The sequence below is a fragment of the Physella acuta genome, unplaced genomic scaffold (genome assembly GCF_028476545.2).
Source record: "Physella acuta isolate Inbredline_101_S28 unplaced genomic scaffold, ASM2847654v3 ptg001173l, whole genome shotgun sequence".
In the NCBI taxonomy this organism is placed as follows: Eukaryota; Metazoa; Mollusca; class Gastropoda; family Physidae; genus Physella; species Physella acuta.
The window spans coordinates 180134-197294 of NW_026732690.1; the positions used below are offsets into that span (position 1 = coordinate 180134).

The 17161-nt window shown below is 30.9% G+C and overlaps 3 protein-coding genes across 3 annotated transcripts in view; 1 reads left to right on the top strand and 2 right to left on the bottom strand.

The window, feature by feature from the left end:
* The window catches only part of LOC131956732 (V-type proton ATPase 116 kDa subunit a1-like), an 86112-nt gene that overhangs the window by 15381 nt on the left and 53570 nt on the right, over positions 1-17161 (bottom strand). The window lies entirely within an intron of this gene.
* On the top strand, positions 2313-10140 carry LOC131956734 (RNA exonuclease 5). The gene is made up of 14 exons (XM_059321309.1): positions 2313-2528; positions 3555-3656; positions 4485-4645; positions 5643-5769; positions 5911-6013; positions 6143-6292; positions 6567-6652; positions 6837-6955; positions 7163-7301; positions 7944-8044; positions 8437-8525; positions 8646-9146; positions 9336-9520; positions 9602-10140. The coding sequence occupies exons 1-14, from the start codon at positions 2313-2315 to the stop codon at positions 9743-9745; spliced, it is 2223 nt and encodes a 740-aa protein (XP_059177292.1). The 3' UTR covers positions 9746-10140.
* Positions 11961-17144, bottom strand: LOC131956736 (N-alpha-acetyltransferase 60). The gene is made up of 7 exons (XM_059321311.1): positions 17088-17144; positions 16774-16889; positions 15711-16012; positions 15334-15463; positions 15056-15152; positions 14412-14646; positions 11961-13990 (listed from the first exon to the last, which is right to left on the bottom strand). Exons 3-7 carry the CDS (start codon positions 15860-15862, stop codon positions 13852-13854), a joined length of 753 nt encoding a protein of 250 aa, XP_059177294.1. The 5' UTR covers positions 15863-16012; positions 16774-16889; positions 17088-17144; the 3' UTR covers positions 11961-13851.

Sequence of the window (17161 nt, forward strand, 5' to 3'; positions counted from 1 at the left end):
AGCCAACACAAAAATATAAGTTCTGTATTATTTTTATTAATTTCAACAGCATTTACAAGTTCTATATACTATATATCATTCTAGTTAAACTCTGCAAATATGAACAAAATACAACTGCAAGTAAAATAACTATGCTCAATTTATTCAGGTATACCATGACTTGTCACAATTGGCCAATGCAAAAGCAAGGGGATTCCACCCCTCACAAAAAAATTCGCCAAAAAAAAACTATTTGAGCTAGACAGAAAATCTTTTTTGTTTAGTTTTCATATAGTTGAGCTCTACAAGAATATGTAATTTTTATTTTTATATGATGATTAGTGTTTTTTTACCTAAATCCCTAAATGTAGCCTTAAACTCAACAAATTATTTTCAAGTTCTCTGGATTTGCAACTTTTATAGCATTGATTCTAAAAATATAAAATTTGTAAATTAATTTTAGGCTTAAGTTTTTATTTTTTATTTTTTTTTTACGGTCTAAATCTAAAAAGCACGTTTTTATTCCATGTCAACAATACTAATTACTATGGAAGGAATCTCGTCAACTCGCTCGCCTCCATTTAAAAACATTGCTTCTCTTGTGAGATCCATTAGAACAACATTTATTTTAAAATAAAACACATTTTTAAAACTTAATTCTGACTTACCTGACCAACTTCTCAGGTGAGTATCAAGGACAACACTAATACCTTTGGTCACAAGTGTTGTATTAAATTCAAACTTCCTGTCATTTCTCAATCATATGACGAGAGGAAGTCATGTTGCTTAATTTTGGCTAATGCTCGACACAACAAATTTGTATGCTTTTCTGTAGTTACATATATTCGTATATTACACTATATTAAAAGATAATTTTTAAAAACTGCTTAATTATCGGGGGGGGGGGAACATTAATTAATTTTTTTTAAATATATTCATTATTTTTTTATACTTTGCTGGGGGGGGGGGGGTAGGAGAGGAGGGGCAGTAGACTCCCCTCTACATCTTTTTTTTTTTAATAAATAAAAACACATTTTAAATTTTAATTGAATGGTATTGCATAACTAAAATTACTAAAATAAAAGACTTGCTCAGACTTGCTAATTACTAATTAGTTTAACAGCGCGATTAATTTTTTTTAAAAACAATCTAATTACTTTTTTAAAATAATTAAGCATCGAATAATTTATTAATTACGTCAAGTGTTTTATGTTAGATTGTATTGTCATCATTCTACTTTTCCATTTTGAAATGGTTCGCTAAAGGACAAAAGTGGTTGAATTTCGCGATCAAGTTTCGACCCATAATTGACCAATAATTGTCAATAATTGACGACAGACAAAAGCACGACAACAATCAAGCTAAATAAAAGCTTGTAAAAAATATTTATAATACCCACTTTTTATACATGCGCTAAAAAGTCGAAAATAAATTTCTTTTAAAGTCTGATAATGCAGAGGCGTAGCGACCCTTCCCGGCGCCCGGGGACACACTTTTCGATTTGCACCCCCCTCAAGATTTCGATTTGCACCCCACCCCCCCCCTCAAACTTTTGATTTGCACCCCCCTCAAATTTTCAATTTATTTTTCCGACCCTTTTTGGCGCCCGGGGACATATGTTAATGTCGCCCTCGCTACGCTACTGTGATAATGTGTCATTTAAAGGAAAGCGTGGGTCGCTTTATATTATAATCATGTCATACTCAATCTCAACTGTATTGAACATCCTTAGATCTACATACGACGCTTTTTTTTATAACTATAACTATAACTATTTATTTAAAAAATTAACAGTGATAGTGATGCGTTATTAGAACTAGGCTATAAAATATGTTTAAAGAGAATCATTTTTTCACCTTCTTTTTTAGTGCTTTTTTTTAAAAAAAAAAGCTTGCTTCTATTAACTTACTCTATATAGAAATATATAAAGGTGTAGGCCTAGATTCTATATACTATATAGATCTAGATCTAGTTCTAGTATTTATTACTACCTCTAGATCTAGATCTAATAATCTAGGCCTATTTATTTAATAACTATTTATTACTTTTTAAGTAGCCTACTTAAAATTATATTAGAGTAACTTCCCTTCCTTACTAAGCAAAAGTTTTTGAAGACACATTGTTTTTACTTGGCTTAGAATTAGATCTTTATTTTAATGTTCTAATCTACATTTCTAGATTCTAGATTAAAATCTAGATCTAATCTAGTAGTAGATCTAGAAATAGTAGAAATAGTTTATGTACATGTTTAATTAAATTGTCTTGTAATTTTTATTTTTGTGTTAATAAAATAAATTATTCGATTGATGATTGGTTTTGAATAGTTTTGATGGATGGATCATTCATTGGATAGAGAAGGACAGTTGTTAAGTACAAGAAAGTTGAAACGCCTGGAATCTAAAAAAAGAAAAGCAGTAGCATTTCTTTCGTTATTGAGCAGCAGTGCTACTGCTGCTGGAACAAGATCTAGAACTCTAAGAAGAACGTCTGCAATGAGTGCTACGGTACAAACTGAAGCAATAGAACTGCTATCACATCCCCCAGAACAGGCATAACAAACACTTTTTTAATTTATATAATAAATAATAAATAATATAATTAAATATATAGATCTAATTATATAAGGGGCCTATGCCTTATCTATATTAATTAATAATTAGAGTACAACCCACAATCCTGGCTGTAGCTTAGGCTTAAATTTTACATTCTTCAGTGTCAGTATCAGCCTGTAGAGTCATAGTAATCAGTTAATACTATAACTAGTTAGGCCTAGGCACTACTATACTATATTATATAAAACGAAGTGAGTACTCGGAAGAAGATTTTTCTCCCCAACGTCTCCACTTAGTCGGCAAAAGATAGCTCTGCGCATGCGCCGCAGTGACCTATGGCTAGGGTTAGGGCTAGAATGAGGGTTAGGGGTAGGATTAGGGATAGGGTTAGGGATATGATTAGGGATAGGATTAGGGTTAGGGATAGGATTAGGGATAGGGTTAGGGATAGGATTAGAGTTGGTGTTAGGGTTCTGCGGCTGTAAACACACACATGCGCAGTACCATCGAAAATATCACCGCAAAGGCAAGTCGTAGTTTCTCTCCATTGCTCATGCGTATCGCATGCGTATCTTATTCCGGCTAGCATCGGCCTATATAATATTATAAGCAACAGTTACCACACTCACAGAGGCGTAGATGGGATGGGGTAACTAGATCAACAAATGATTGTTAATGTTATTTTTTAATTAAAAAATTAGGACTAATATTACAAATTCAAATGAGATCGAGATCTAGGCCTGTACACATTTATTTACATCCTGTTTAAATTTAAAAAAAAAAACCAGTGACAAAATACCGTCCCTGTAAAATGATACATTGTCACAAAGTATCTGTCACTATCTTCAGTCTGTCCAACACTGGAACTTAGAACCTTTGGCTTCCCTCCTACAGTTATAAGTATCAATAAAGCCAGTGACAAATATGCCTTGATCCAAATTGCTAATCGCCTTAAAAATTCCTTACTTAGGACTATTACAATATAACATTAAAACTAATGATGTCTTTTTTGAATAATTTTAGAAAATGGAAATCACAAAAGGAGAGGGGGACGATGATGAAAGTAGTAAAGACCCATTACTTGAAATGAAGAAAGTCATGAGAGAGAGAAAAAGAATGATTATGGTAACTTTTTAATGATAACATTCAACTTGACTGCAATTTGTTTTGTATCTGTAGATGCTTGTTCTTTTCATTACATGCTTTTTCTGCCAGTGAGTTGATTTGTGGTCAAAGCTTATATAACTCAGTTTTGACCCATTTCTAATGCAGCAACGTCCATATACATTTCTTTTCAATGACAACACTAGAATATTTCAATGGATATTAAATAAATCATTAAAAATTAGGGGTTGGCGTGGTCGAGTCGGTAAAGCTCATGGTTGCTAAACCGAAAAGTCTCGAGTTCGAACCCTCGGGCAGATGAGGCTCGTTAGTTGGGGACAGCCACTCTTCTAGGAGAGACAACTCCAAAATCAAACAACTGCTGCCTTGTAGTTTGTTCTTGGTTGGACAAAGGCTATGGAAGCAAATCCAAAAAGAAAAGCAGGATGAAATCGGAGTCAATGGCCTCAATGGCGCATAACCAGTTGACACGTATCCTTAATTGTGATGGAGGTGTGGTAGAGTAGGCAAAAGTTCATGGTTGATAAAATTCGAAAAAGTCTTGAGTTCAAACCCTCTGGCAGATAAGGCTCGATCCCCTCCAACACTAAACATTAAGAACAAAGATATTTCAAAGATAATTCAAAGATAATTTTTATTCTATCTAGCAAATTAAAGTTTGATTTTCTTATTTTTATTGCATTTTTTGAAAATTAAAATGTTTAAAAAAAATAAGTATTTGCTTGTTTATTTTTTAACATTTCAATTTTTGCATTTGATATGGATAGTTTGTTAATATTTGCTAAGAAACTTCATTTGTTTTTAAAATGTTTTATTCATTTTGCATAGCAAAAGCCAAAATTGTTCCTTACACTAGAAGAAACAGTTCCATTTCGTACTGTATCAGATGAACCTATCAGTGAGGAGGAATATCCCCCTTTGTTTGTTATGGATCTCCAGCAGCTTCTACTCTATGGCATACAGGGAAACATGGCGAGCTTCAAACCAAGGTTATAAGTTACTCTCTTTTTACAAGTTTTTACTTTGGTCACAATGTACGGATGTCTGTGGGCGTGTGTTTGTGTCGAATCTTGTAACTCAATTTTGACCCATTTCTAAGTCCATTTCCAACAATGCATTTCCAATCAAATTTAATATTAGTTTTTATAACAAAGGGAGATAACAAAATTAAGGTATAGTAGGATACCAATCACTCTGGATAGCTGGTTTTCATGACATTTAATTACAAAGATTTTTACAAGAGACAAGTTACTAAAGAGCAGACAAGAAAACTCATGTCGAGGGATTTGTATAAAGGAATACTAGTGATATTAAGTTGTTAGGTTAAAAAGTAAACCTAAGAAAAAAAAATATAGTACACATTTTAAAAAAAAAAATTAGTATTAGCTTACTCTTCACAACGCTTAAATAATAAAAAGTAGAAAATAAAATTAGTATGAAAACCTTTATAAAATACACTAGAGTAAGAAAGCAAACATACATTTTCTTAAGCAATAATAGTAAAAATAAAAAGCTTTGTTGAAAAATGAAAAGGTCTGTGGAGTGACCAATGCCTTTTTTTTACTATTATAGCTAAGGAAAATTTGTATATTTTTTACCTGTTATTTTTACTTGCTTCAGTTTTAGATTCAGCAGAAATTTAATATTTTATATAATTGATGATACTTTTTAAAAATATTTAAAAAAAAATTAACTGTTATGTATAGTATGTTTTTAATATGTATATTTTAAAAAATTACATAAACTAATAATTGAAGGAAAATATAATCTCTTACCCAATACTTCAGTGGTAGGACTTATTTTTATCAGCCCAGACTATTCCCCTGATTTTCTGCTCACAGTTCTTTGTATTAATTAAAATCTTACATTACCCCCAGTCATAAATAGTAGGAACTAATTGAGTAAAAGGATAAAACATTCATTTATTAGATGTAGTTATAAAAATGTTTTATAATAATTGCACATTTGAAATTATTTTGTTTTTAGGTGGTGTAAGTTGCTACGAGTGGCCAAGGTCTCATCAGTTGTTCTTTTGATGATAGATGGACTGAGCCATAACGATTACACAGAAAACAAAACTAGTTTTAAATTCATTTCAGGAACATTTGAATCTGTAAGCAAACAACATTATAATATTATAGCCTCATTAAAAATTAAAAAGTGCTGTAATTGAACTTAACAAAACAATATTTCTGAACTTTTGAGCGTGATATAACTAACTTAGTTAGCAAAATGTTATATTCTTTTTTTTCAGCTTGTTGAAATGGTTTGCCCATTACAATATGGGCAGAGTTTGGACTCTGAATTGTACAATGTACCTCTTAGTGTGTCACAGCTGAAGAAAGTGAATGTTAGAGGTAAACAAATCAATGCTTGTATAATTCATTAAAGCAGTATTTTTTTATTCATGAATATGAATATCTAGTACACTAAAAGACATTTAAATAACAATATTTAATACATATGCTGTACTTTATTCATACCAGTGCCTAAAAGTATTCGTGATAAAGTGTTTACCAAAATCGATCAGCCAGTTGCAAAGAATAGCAATGATAAATTGTCGCGCACATGCTTGCTGCTAAGTACCTATCAAATGATGCTAGAAGGCTATCCATTACCTATAATCACTAATAAGAGTAAGTAAACATTTTTAAATTCATTTTTGCTTAAGTATTTTGAATATTTGCTTATACAGATACTCCAATTAATGTTTAAAATAACAAGATATGTGCTAGAAAATGTATACGCATTGTATGTTATTGCTGAAATGTGTATTCCTTTTTGTGATCTTTAACAGGAAAATACCATAATTGTCTACACAAAAGATTGTTATAAAAAAGTGTACTAGAAAATGTATAAGCATTGTATGTTAATGCTAAAATGTGTATTCCTTTTTGTGATCTTTAACAGGGAAGTACCATAATTTTGTCTACACAAAAGATTGTTATAAAAAAGTGACTGCTAGTAGCCCAATGTTTGCACTTGATTGTGAAATGGTATGAAATTGAGTAATTTCTATCATATCTCTGAATTCCTGTTAGTAGGCCTACTTTGACCATATAAACTAATTTGTGTTCCATTATTTATGTTTATTTATTACCCAATAAAATAGTTTGTATTAAAATTTTAAAAGTAATATTTATTTTATGTTTTAATGTAAATGATATTTGCTTAATTTAGTGTTTAACAAGTATAAGACAGAATGAATTGACTAGAGTATCAATAGTAGCGGAAAATGGGGATCTACTATTTGACTCGTTTGTAAAGCCTAAAAACAGAATAATTAACTATTTAACAAGGTTTGGTTGTATAACTTCTTTTCCTAATTCTTTTTTAACTAATTACAATTTAGAATATACCAGTTGTTTCAAATAATTAAATTAAATTAATTATTTTTTCATTTTATAAGAATTTTTTGTACAAGAATTTAAAATATATACATTTTTAAGATAAGGCTAATTTTTAACAGTCATGGTTTAAATGTGAGTGAAAAATGCTGCTTTTAGGTATAGTGGTATCACAAAAGAAATTTTGGACCCAGTCAAGACAACACTTGAGGATGTTCAAAATGAAATCAGAAGACTTCTTCCTGCTGATGCTATATTATGTGGACAATCTCTTAACTGTGATCTTTTAGCTCTCAAGGTAAATGTTAAATTATAATAATTATAACCCAGTTTACAGCTTTGTAGCTGTGGATTGAAACAAGGAGTAGAAAACAGCTGAGGTCTAATGCTCCACAAGAAGTAAAAAAGACTAAGAAATATATTTGTTTGATTCATGTAATCTATATATATGATTCTCTTCTTGGAGACGCTAGAAAACAAGCTGTAAGTGCTCTCACTACCACCCACCCCTACATGGTCTGGTGAGCTGTGGTTCACGCTAAATGTTTAAATTCGTAGAGCCGGGTTTAGTGACGGCTATTAGGGGCAGATAATTTAGTTTGAAACGATTTGAAACTTAGGGGAGGTAACTAAGAGGAGGCTGCTTTATAGAGGGGGGGGGGGGGTATAGGGTAGGGGTTGGGGGAAAGGAGGGTGGGGGTAGTATCGTCCTTAATGACCTACTGATAGTGTTTGAAGCAAATATTTTCAGTGGCAGCATTGGTACTGTCGAATTCACAAATTATGAATTACTGAAAAGTAGAAAATAAAACAACAAAATAGCGGCGTATGATATGCTGCGGGTCGGCTCGCTATGTTTATATCCTTATGATACATTCTGAATTGTGATTTTGTTTAATGGTATTGTTCTTTTTAACATGGATTCAATGATTATTTGTAGATGTTCCATCCTTATGTGATTGACACCAGCATAATCTTTAACATGTCAGGAAACAGAAAAGTTAAAGCTGGGCTTAGAAAGTTGACACAATTTTTCTTAGGGTAAGTTCAAAATAGACACAATGTTTCTTAGGGTAAGTTTAACAGGTCCTGACAATTTTTTTTTTAAACCTTGGTCGCTTTTTTTTTTAAAGAAAGTGTAATATTTGAAAAATTAAGCTTGAGATAAATTTCCAATTTGAATTGAACCTTTATCTTTACAGTATTCTTAAATTAAAAAAAAAAACCAATTTAAACTTAGATTTTAATACCAACCTTCATATGGATTAACCATTTTAATACCCACCCTCTTACTGATTAACCAGAATGCACAAAAAGTATTCAATTAGAAGTTTTTTATGCATTTTTTAATCCATTCTTTTTAAATTGTATAAATTTTATTTAGAATATATTGTTTCCTGTACTGAGAAATCCCCTTTTACTTTTGTTATTAGTCGTACAATTCAGGCCAATCCCAGTGGTCACTGCTCCACAGAAGATGCAATCGCAACTCTTGATCTAGTCAAGTTGAAGCTATCTAAGGGTAATAATTTTGCTTTCTTTATTTTATTGAAATTTTCCATAATTAATTAACCCCCTTACACATGAGTTTATGTTATCAGTTAATAAGAAAAAAATATTTTTTTTGTACTTTTTTTTAAAGGGCTTGAGTTTGGAGATGCTACTCTGAGTGGCATTTACTTTCCAGACATTCGGACATATTTCACAGAAAATAGTGGTGGCAGTAGTAAAACTGCCTCTGAAAATGTTGAACTGGAGAGCAGTGAACTAGCTGATCGTAATGACAACTGTTCAATGGAAATTGGGAACAGTTTGCTGAAGAGAGATCACAGTGGAGAAATGAAATCCCATAATGAGCAGCAACTTTTAAATTTTAAAGCAAATGGATCATCATCATCATCCAGCTCTGACTCAGAAGATGAGAGCAGTCTTGCAAATCAGTCCAAGAAGCAAAAACTTTCCCAAGATGACTCTTCTTGTTCACAAACTGAATCCGACTCAAAGATTAATGATGTTCCTATTGTTCCATCATTTAAATCAACAATAGAAAAAGTTCAGCTTCAGCAATGTTTATTCAATCAAGCTAACAGTGTTCATGTTTCTCACAGTTTTTTTAAACTCGTTAATGAGGCAGGAAGAACAGGTGAATATTCACTTTTTGGTTTTAGTTTTACTTTCAAAATGTTGAATATGGACTGATAACTATAGTTTATCAAATATACTGTACTAAGTAAGCCAATTTTTATTTTTAAAGCATTTATAATGAAGTAAATACAAATAGTTTTATCTACAGTTACTTACTCTCATAGTTAATTTAATCTTCTATTTTCAGCTTGCATGATAGACAGAGACACTATTACAGAAAAGTATAGTTCTGAATGTATAGAAAAAATAACAGTCACCACAGACTCTGAAGCGAGACGAGCCGCTAAGTCATTTGTACAGTCCAAAGAGTTTGTGTGGGCTCAGTTTCACGATTTTAACAACACAAGAGATTTGTTAGAAGAATCAAGACAGGTAAAATAAAATCATTTAGCAAACAATTTTATTAGAATGATATTTCCTTGTGATACATCAAGTTTTCTCTGACATTCACAGAAACTCATGAGAAAGTTGGATAACAGAGTCCAAAGTGTGGTAAAACGTGTCAAGCCTAATTCCTTGGTGGCTGTGGTAATGACAGGAAGAGAATCTGTTGGAGAAACTGCCCACAACATGGCAGTATTGGTCACAATCACCTGATACAGAAACAGCTTTGTTGTTTTAAGTTGGCTGCATCCCTTTTGCTGGAAATGGTTTCTCCAGTGTTACCCGACACTTAATTTGTTATTTTATGATGTCACTGGTTTGTTTCATAATTGTTAAACAATTAAATGACGATATTTTACATATAAATAATTTTAATGAATTTGAATGAAAGATGAATAAGTAAAATGCTAAACACAGGAGTACAAAAGTAAATAATATCTATCAAGGTTTATAATACTTGTGAGGAGTTGAACATTATAATTCTAGGACTTCTAACTAAAAGCTAATCAGACATAACAAACATGAGATCTAAATTATGAAAAAGTGTCTTGGAAGAGAATCACATACATTATGTGAGACACTAAATGTATAATGCTATTACATAACACAAACTATAACTGAATTCAGACTCATTACTGTTTAAATAATACCAAAAATAATTTCATATGTTTGTGAAATCTGACAGTTTGATTGAGTGCTCATATTCATGTAAATTTAAATTGGTGTTTTGCAAAAGTAAGGCAGATTTGATATTAATGCTCAGTCATGAACTCATGGCCTCACAAAGTAATCTTTCAATTTTTAAACAAAAATTTTGAAGTGCGATGCTAGTTTTGTTGCTGAGTACAGGTGACAAAATTGCAATCCATTTAAAATGACAATAATGAAGTTGACTTGTCCTTTACATTATACTTATAGAAAAAAGATCAGAAAAACAGTTCCCAAGAAACTGAGGATCTATTAGCTTGCTTGTACCATAAGCCATGATAGTGGTCAAGTAAATAAGGTGTTTACTTATAAATCAATAAAGTATAATCATTAAATAGCTGACTTATAAAACCTACAGCAACAGAAGAATATCATTGGGATTTTCCAAAAGGCTCAGCATATGAGTTACCTTAAAGTCTATCTATCTCAGGACTACTCAAACAATTGGACAAAAAAAAGAAGCAAAACAAACTAAAGAAAACATCAATGAATTATTTAATCATACATTACTTAGACAACTGGATTTCACACATAGACTATATATTCTGCGGTTAAACATTATCCAAGTAAAAATGCATCATAAAACTGAACCTGATGACATTATCTCATGCAGCATTTCCTACTCACCATTTGACAAAAACAATCAGGAAGCAAAGTGATTCAAATATTTTAATAAATTGTGTATACACAAATACTAATAAATAAGGAATAAATTAAAAAAATAAAACAACCTGAGTACATTTTTCATCAAGACCGACCTAGGTTGACATAAAATTTTATGTTGTTCTGTAGTCTCCCTAAGTGAATTTTTTTAAAGAATAAGTAATCTGTAAATTCGAAATATATTGGAAATTTAGAATTAAATAAGGAATGTGTCAATTCTTTATCGATTTAAGGGAAATCACGTTTCCAAGGTAAACAAAGTCTTGAGATAAAATTTATTTATAGCCTTTCAAAAAATTATTTTAAAAACTATATTGAAAAGTAATATGAATTCAGAGATCCTGTTTACACATTAGAAATGGACTCTGGAAACCAACCATAAATAACAACAAAATAAAAATGTTTCTTTTATAAATGATAATGTCATATTATCAGGAAGTTTCCATGCACATCTTAATCTTGATTAAGTACCACTATATTAACTATATAAATAAGAATCAGAGAGTAACTACAAATATTGTTGTTTTTTTCCCAATGCAGTATATATTATGTGAAGCAATAAATATAAAGTGGAACATACAATGATGACTTTTAACTTTTAAAATGGCTTTCTTACACAAGTTGAAACAAAAAGCCATTAAAATGATGCAGAACACTTTACAGTATATTATAAAATTAAATTTTTAAAAGTTTAGCAAGGTCATTTGATATATACATTTGAAATGTGAAACAAACTAAAAAATAATATCATAACTAAATAGTCATAAGTTAAGACATCAACTAAATATATCACATAAACACAAATGCACAGACGGAGCAATAACACTAAAGAAATTACTAGAAAAAACTCTTGAAAATAAAATAGTGTTTCATTTATTATTAATAAATCTAAATACATCTTTCCTATCAGTTTAGCTCTTCTTATTTAACTTACGCAAATATTTTAAATTTAAGACGATTTAAAAAAAGATTATAATAAAAATACAGGATTTCATTTTAAAAATATAAACAAAAGAAAGATGTTAAAAAAATTATTCCCCCCCCCCCCCCCCCCCCCCCCGAGCTGACATGCTAAGTTGGGTGAGTTTAATACTGAGAATATGGATAGAATGATGATTTGATTGATGAAAGCAATGCTGGCTGATAGTACTACACAGATTTGTTCAAGTAGAAAAATAAATATAAATATTCAAATTAGAAAACTGTTAAATACTGATGAAGAATGTACATGTATATCAACATTTGATCATTACAATAATTATGTTAATATATTATATCTGCTTAAGTATGCAGCACATGAAATATTGGTTATGCTGACAGGGAGCTTTTAAATTGAGAAACATTTGGACAGAACAAAAATCATAAGTTAAAATGCTACATCTTTTCTAGTTTATGTGGAACTGGAGTAGGCTTGTAAAACTTGTGACCCTTTACACTTTACTACAATGTGAGTTGGCCTGTACCTCTCTCAATTTTGAGATCAAGCTCAAATTATGTGGCGGTCATGCAGAGTATTAATTTAGGGATTTTTTTGTTACTTCTAATTAGTTCTTTACACACACTTGCAAGAAAATTCTGACTTAAGTGTACTTGTCTTAAATATGAAAATGTTATTTAAAACCAACCTTCTTTCAGAATCATTTTTCACAGTACAGCATAAGTCATAGCACAGAGACAAACATGTCAACTTTTTAAACAATCTTCACTGTACAAATCATTACTCAAAACCAACAAATTCTGGTAATTAATTGATAGGTCAAATGCCAAATAACTTTTTGATCCCACATTAACTATTTTTCTCTATAAACCAGTTAAAATTAAACATGAATAAATATAATTACCCCTGTGCACTGAAAATAAATGAAGTCACAGAGAAATGCATTATTTGAACAAAAAGTTAACTATACCATCTTCTGTAGTGATACACATTGCAATAAGGGAGCAGCATATTAGTTATGCTAAAGGCACTTTAAAAAAATATTCTAGAACACTATTGATACCTTTTTGAAAAATTGTATGCCTTGCAGTTAATTAAACCATGAAGGTGCCCAATCCATCAAACCTGTCATTACACTTATTCATCACAATGTATCAGTCTGATACCTTTGAAAAAGAAACTGATATCACAAGAAGTATTAACAACACCTCACATATCTATGAGATAAAAATGATGGGTAAAGATTTAAAAAACAAAAACTATCACTACTCAATAGAAATTTACTGAATAAAGATAGTGTAAGGTCAACAACAATATAAATGTTTTTAATACCCCAAACACAGGACTAGTGGTATACAAGTATTAGAGTGGAGCAATAAAACATCTAATACAATGATCTATACCATAGATCAAAGGGATTGTGAAGACTAGACTACAAAACAAATGTATTTTTTCAACTTAAACTGAATGATTGGTCACAAGAATGTAAGCTGTCAAGCCAGCAAAAAAATAAAATAAATACAAGTTTTTATAAGCATTCACAGATTGATCAGTGTAAAAAATAAACTTTAGGCAAACAACACAATGTTTAACAGTGTTTTCCCAATGTGAAATTGCATTGTAAGCTATCTTATTTTGTTCCCCTAGAATAGACAATAAATTAACGCTTCAAAACCAAACGAATAATCTCTTGAAGCTGCTTATTTGTTCCCCTAGAATAGATAAAACATTAACTCTTCTAATTCCAAACCAACTGAATAGTCTCTTGAAGCTGCTTATTTGTTCCCCTATAATAGACAAAACGTTAACTCTTCTAATTCCAAACCAACTGAATTGTTGCTTGAAGCTGCTTATTTGTTCCCCTAGAAGAGCCAACATATGACCTGTTTAAACCAACTGAATTTTCCCCATTTGAAGGTGCTTATCACAACATGGCTCCAAAAAGTTGAAGAAACATCCAGTGTTTGTAAAATAGCAAGATTAAATTGAGCTGATATACAAAAGAAGTTCATCAGCTGTTGTGTGAGACTTCCGTCACTGATCTAGATAACAAACGCTGGACAATATTTCTGACAGCACTGTAGACTTGACGAGGAAGTGCACAAGGTTGTAGCTTTGTCACTACAGTGCTGCAGTGTGTTAAATAATCAGTGCTAACATTAAGGAAATAATTAGACTTTCTGAGCAAACAAAAATAAACATGTCTATGCTGTTCAAGTATTAAAAGCATGAAAACCATTAATACAAGCACTTAATTTCATTTACCAAATGCAACCTAAATCTAAGAAAAACAAAGGCTTTATATATGAGAATACAGAAAATCAGGAGTGTAACAAAATTATTTAAAATCAAAGTTCAAAAATTGTGATGAGCTGTAGACTTATAACACAACAATTTAAATCACACACTAAATTTATACAAACCTGCCATAAATCTTAAAACAGATCCATTTTTTTCAGCGCTTAACGACCACTAATGTTTGCAGCAATGAACTTTACTTTATCAAGGCACAAGTTAAAGACTTTAGAAACACATGCATATACGCTAAAGCCACAATTTATGAAAGGATATAAAATAGACCAGGGAGGTTCGCCACCATTTATGTAAAGCACATAAGAATATCCATCTCTGGCTTTTCCTTGTATTGCGTAGTAGTATGGTAGAAAGAGATGCCGCCGAAACCTGCGCCTCTCGTAGAATCTAAGAGCAACTGTGTTAGTGGACAGCACATGAAGATACACTGCCTTGCAATCTGCACGGTCCTTAGATGTTAGGTATGATAGTAGGCTGTCCAACAGTAGTGATGCTAGTGAGAGTATATCAACATTCAGGAATGGTAGAATTAAGTTAAAGGAATATCTTTCATTTATTTCATTATTAACTCTTACAGCCACTAGAGCAAACTCTGTCAATTCACTTCCCTCATTCCTGATCTATTTTTGCTTTCTTTTCCTTATGTTGGATACTGAGAATGTTCATTAAACAGGAGCACAGTATATAAATAAAATATTTGACAGGTTATCACTGTTTACTTGAAAGAGGAACAGCCAAACCTTAATTTTTATTTATTTATAAAGATTTACCAGTTTTAGTTATTTTGAATAGATCTTTAAGCATATAAATAACAGAAATGTGTATTGAAATTGCTTGTTGAATTAGATTTTTATGCCTTAACTGTAAATAGTTTGCAGTGAAATCATAAAAGTTTATCATACCAATGCCATTGCGCCTAAAATCTCCAACAACTCCTAAACTGAGTATATAAGCAACCTGTGCAGTGGGTGGATAGTAGCTAGCCAGTAGATCACCATCCTAAAAAAGTTGAACATGTAAACAAAAAATATGACAAAATAATAGTAATAAAAAGGTAGAACATTAAAATTGAATCACCAAGAAAGTCACAAATATGACTGATTTGTGAATTGATTTATTGTAAATTTATGTTGTATGTAAGTCATAAGTTAGGGTCAGTTTGAAGAAGTTAAGTACTTACTTCCTTGTTCAGTTTTCCTTGAGGTTTAAGCTCTGCCACAATCAGACCTATAATACGAGCGTGATGGGTGGCAGCTAAAGAATAAAATCTTGAGTTGGAAGTGATCTCTTCATACCACGAATCTGGATATCTAATTAGAACATTAACAATATAATAGTATAATACAACAGCACCAATTATTTTAAACAAAGACTAAATCCCAGAGAAAGAAAACTATTCTACATATTAATTTAAAAGTAGCTGATTAAAACACAAAATATATTTTTAAGTTTCAGGCATAATGTAGCATTTTTAAAAATATTACTTAATACAAATGTATCATCTATCTTAAGCAAAATGAAATATAAATAACAGTTATAAGGCAATCATGAGCTTACTCTATTGGAAACCATTCTCTACAAAGTTTCTTTACTTCAGCCACATCTGCAGGACCAAGAAAACGTAACTGTACTTCTTGCTGCACACTGAGAGCAAGTGGGGACTGTCCTGCCATGTCAGTTTCACATGACATTACCTCTTGTTCTAACATTAAATTTGTCTTAATTTCATTCGCCTAAATAAAATAACTGTTAACTGTCTTTTTAATTAAAGAAGTCACTAGATCAACGAAACTGGTAAAGCATAATACATTGTTTTGGGTTCTTCACAAGATCTCAATAACTGTCACATTTTCTTTTATCTGAAAATAATGAAAACAAAGAGAAATAAATGGACAGAACATGAGAATAAATGAAATATGCTTCATATAACTGTTGAAAACTGCAACAATATTTATTATTTAATATTGAAGAAGCTGAATGTTAAATTATAAAATTAAATAGGCCTACTACTAAATAGATAATATTTGCACTTGAAGAGCCACCAGTAGATTCTAAATTCTGATACTTTGTAAGAAAAAAAAATAGGCCTAAATGACTAAATGAAGTAATGAAGTAAATTAGTAAAATAGTAAATGTGTAGTAGGCCCTAAGTCAATTGTATTCTTTGGGCTTATTGGACCTGGATCCGAATAGAATAGCCACTTCATTTAAATATTTTTTAGTCTTTAGATCTATCATCTAGATCTAGATCTAGTCGTGAGAATTGCTGTTCTATGACTGAAACCAGTGCTTGCAAAAGACTTCACAAGATTGAAAAAGAGACAGTAGTTCATAGTTTGAAAGACAGAAAAAGTAGCCTAACTCTAACGCCTAACACAGTCACACTCACTAAAAACCACAATCTAACTACAATAACATCATTTACTAAATGATTCATTTAGTATTTAGTATTTTATTTAGTAGCCTATTTATTTAATATTTATTATTTAGTAGATCTACAATATTTAGATCTAGATCTAGATCTAGTCATTTATCATTTATTTATCTCACATTGTGACACAATTATTACTTTTATTAGACACTGGTAACATCCCTACTTCGAGCGATTAAAAGATCTTACCTCATTTAGCCCTTCGCTTACTTCAATCTAGAATAGGTAGATCTAGATCTAGAAAGTGTGTACCTATATTGAGGATTCTGTCTTTTAAAGTCTATTTTGTTATTTACTGTCCGGTCCTTTATTATTAAATATACAGAAAATTATTCAGAACGACATGACCAGTTAACATCAGCTGTGAATTGCCATAGCATAATTTAAAATTAATCTTTAAAAATCAAATTATTAAATTGCAATTTCAATTATAAATGTTTAAAATGTTTAAAAATTTAAAAGAAACATTTGAATTATTTTATCAAAATAACTGAATAATTAACCTTAATTGGATAGTGTTATTTTTTTTCCTTTGAGGACTAACCGGCATTTATTTTGCATCTAAACGGGAAGTAAA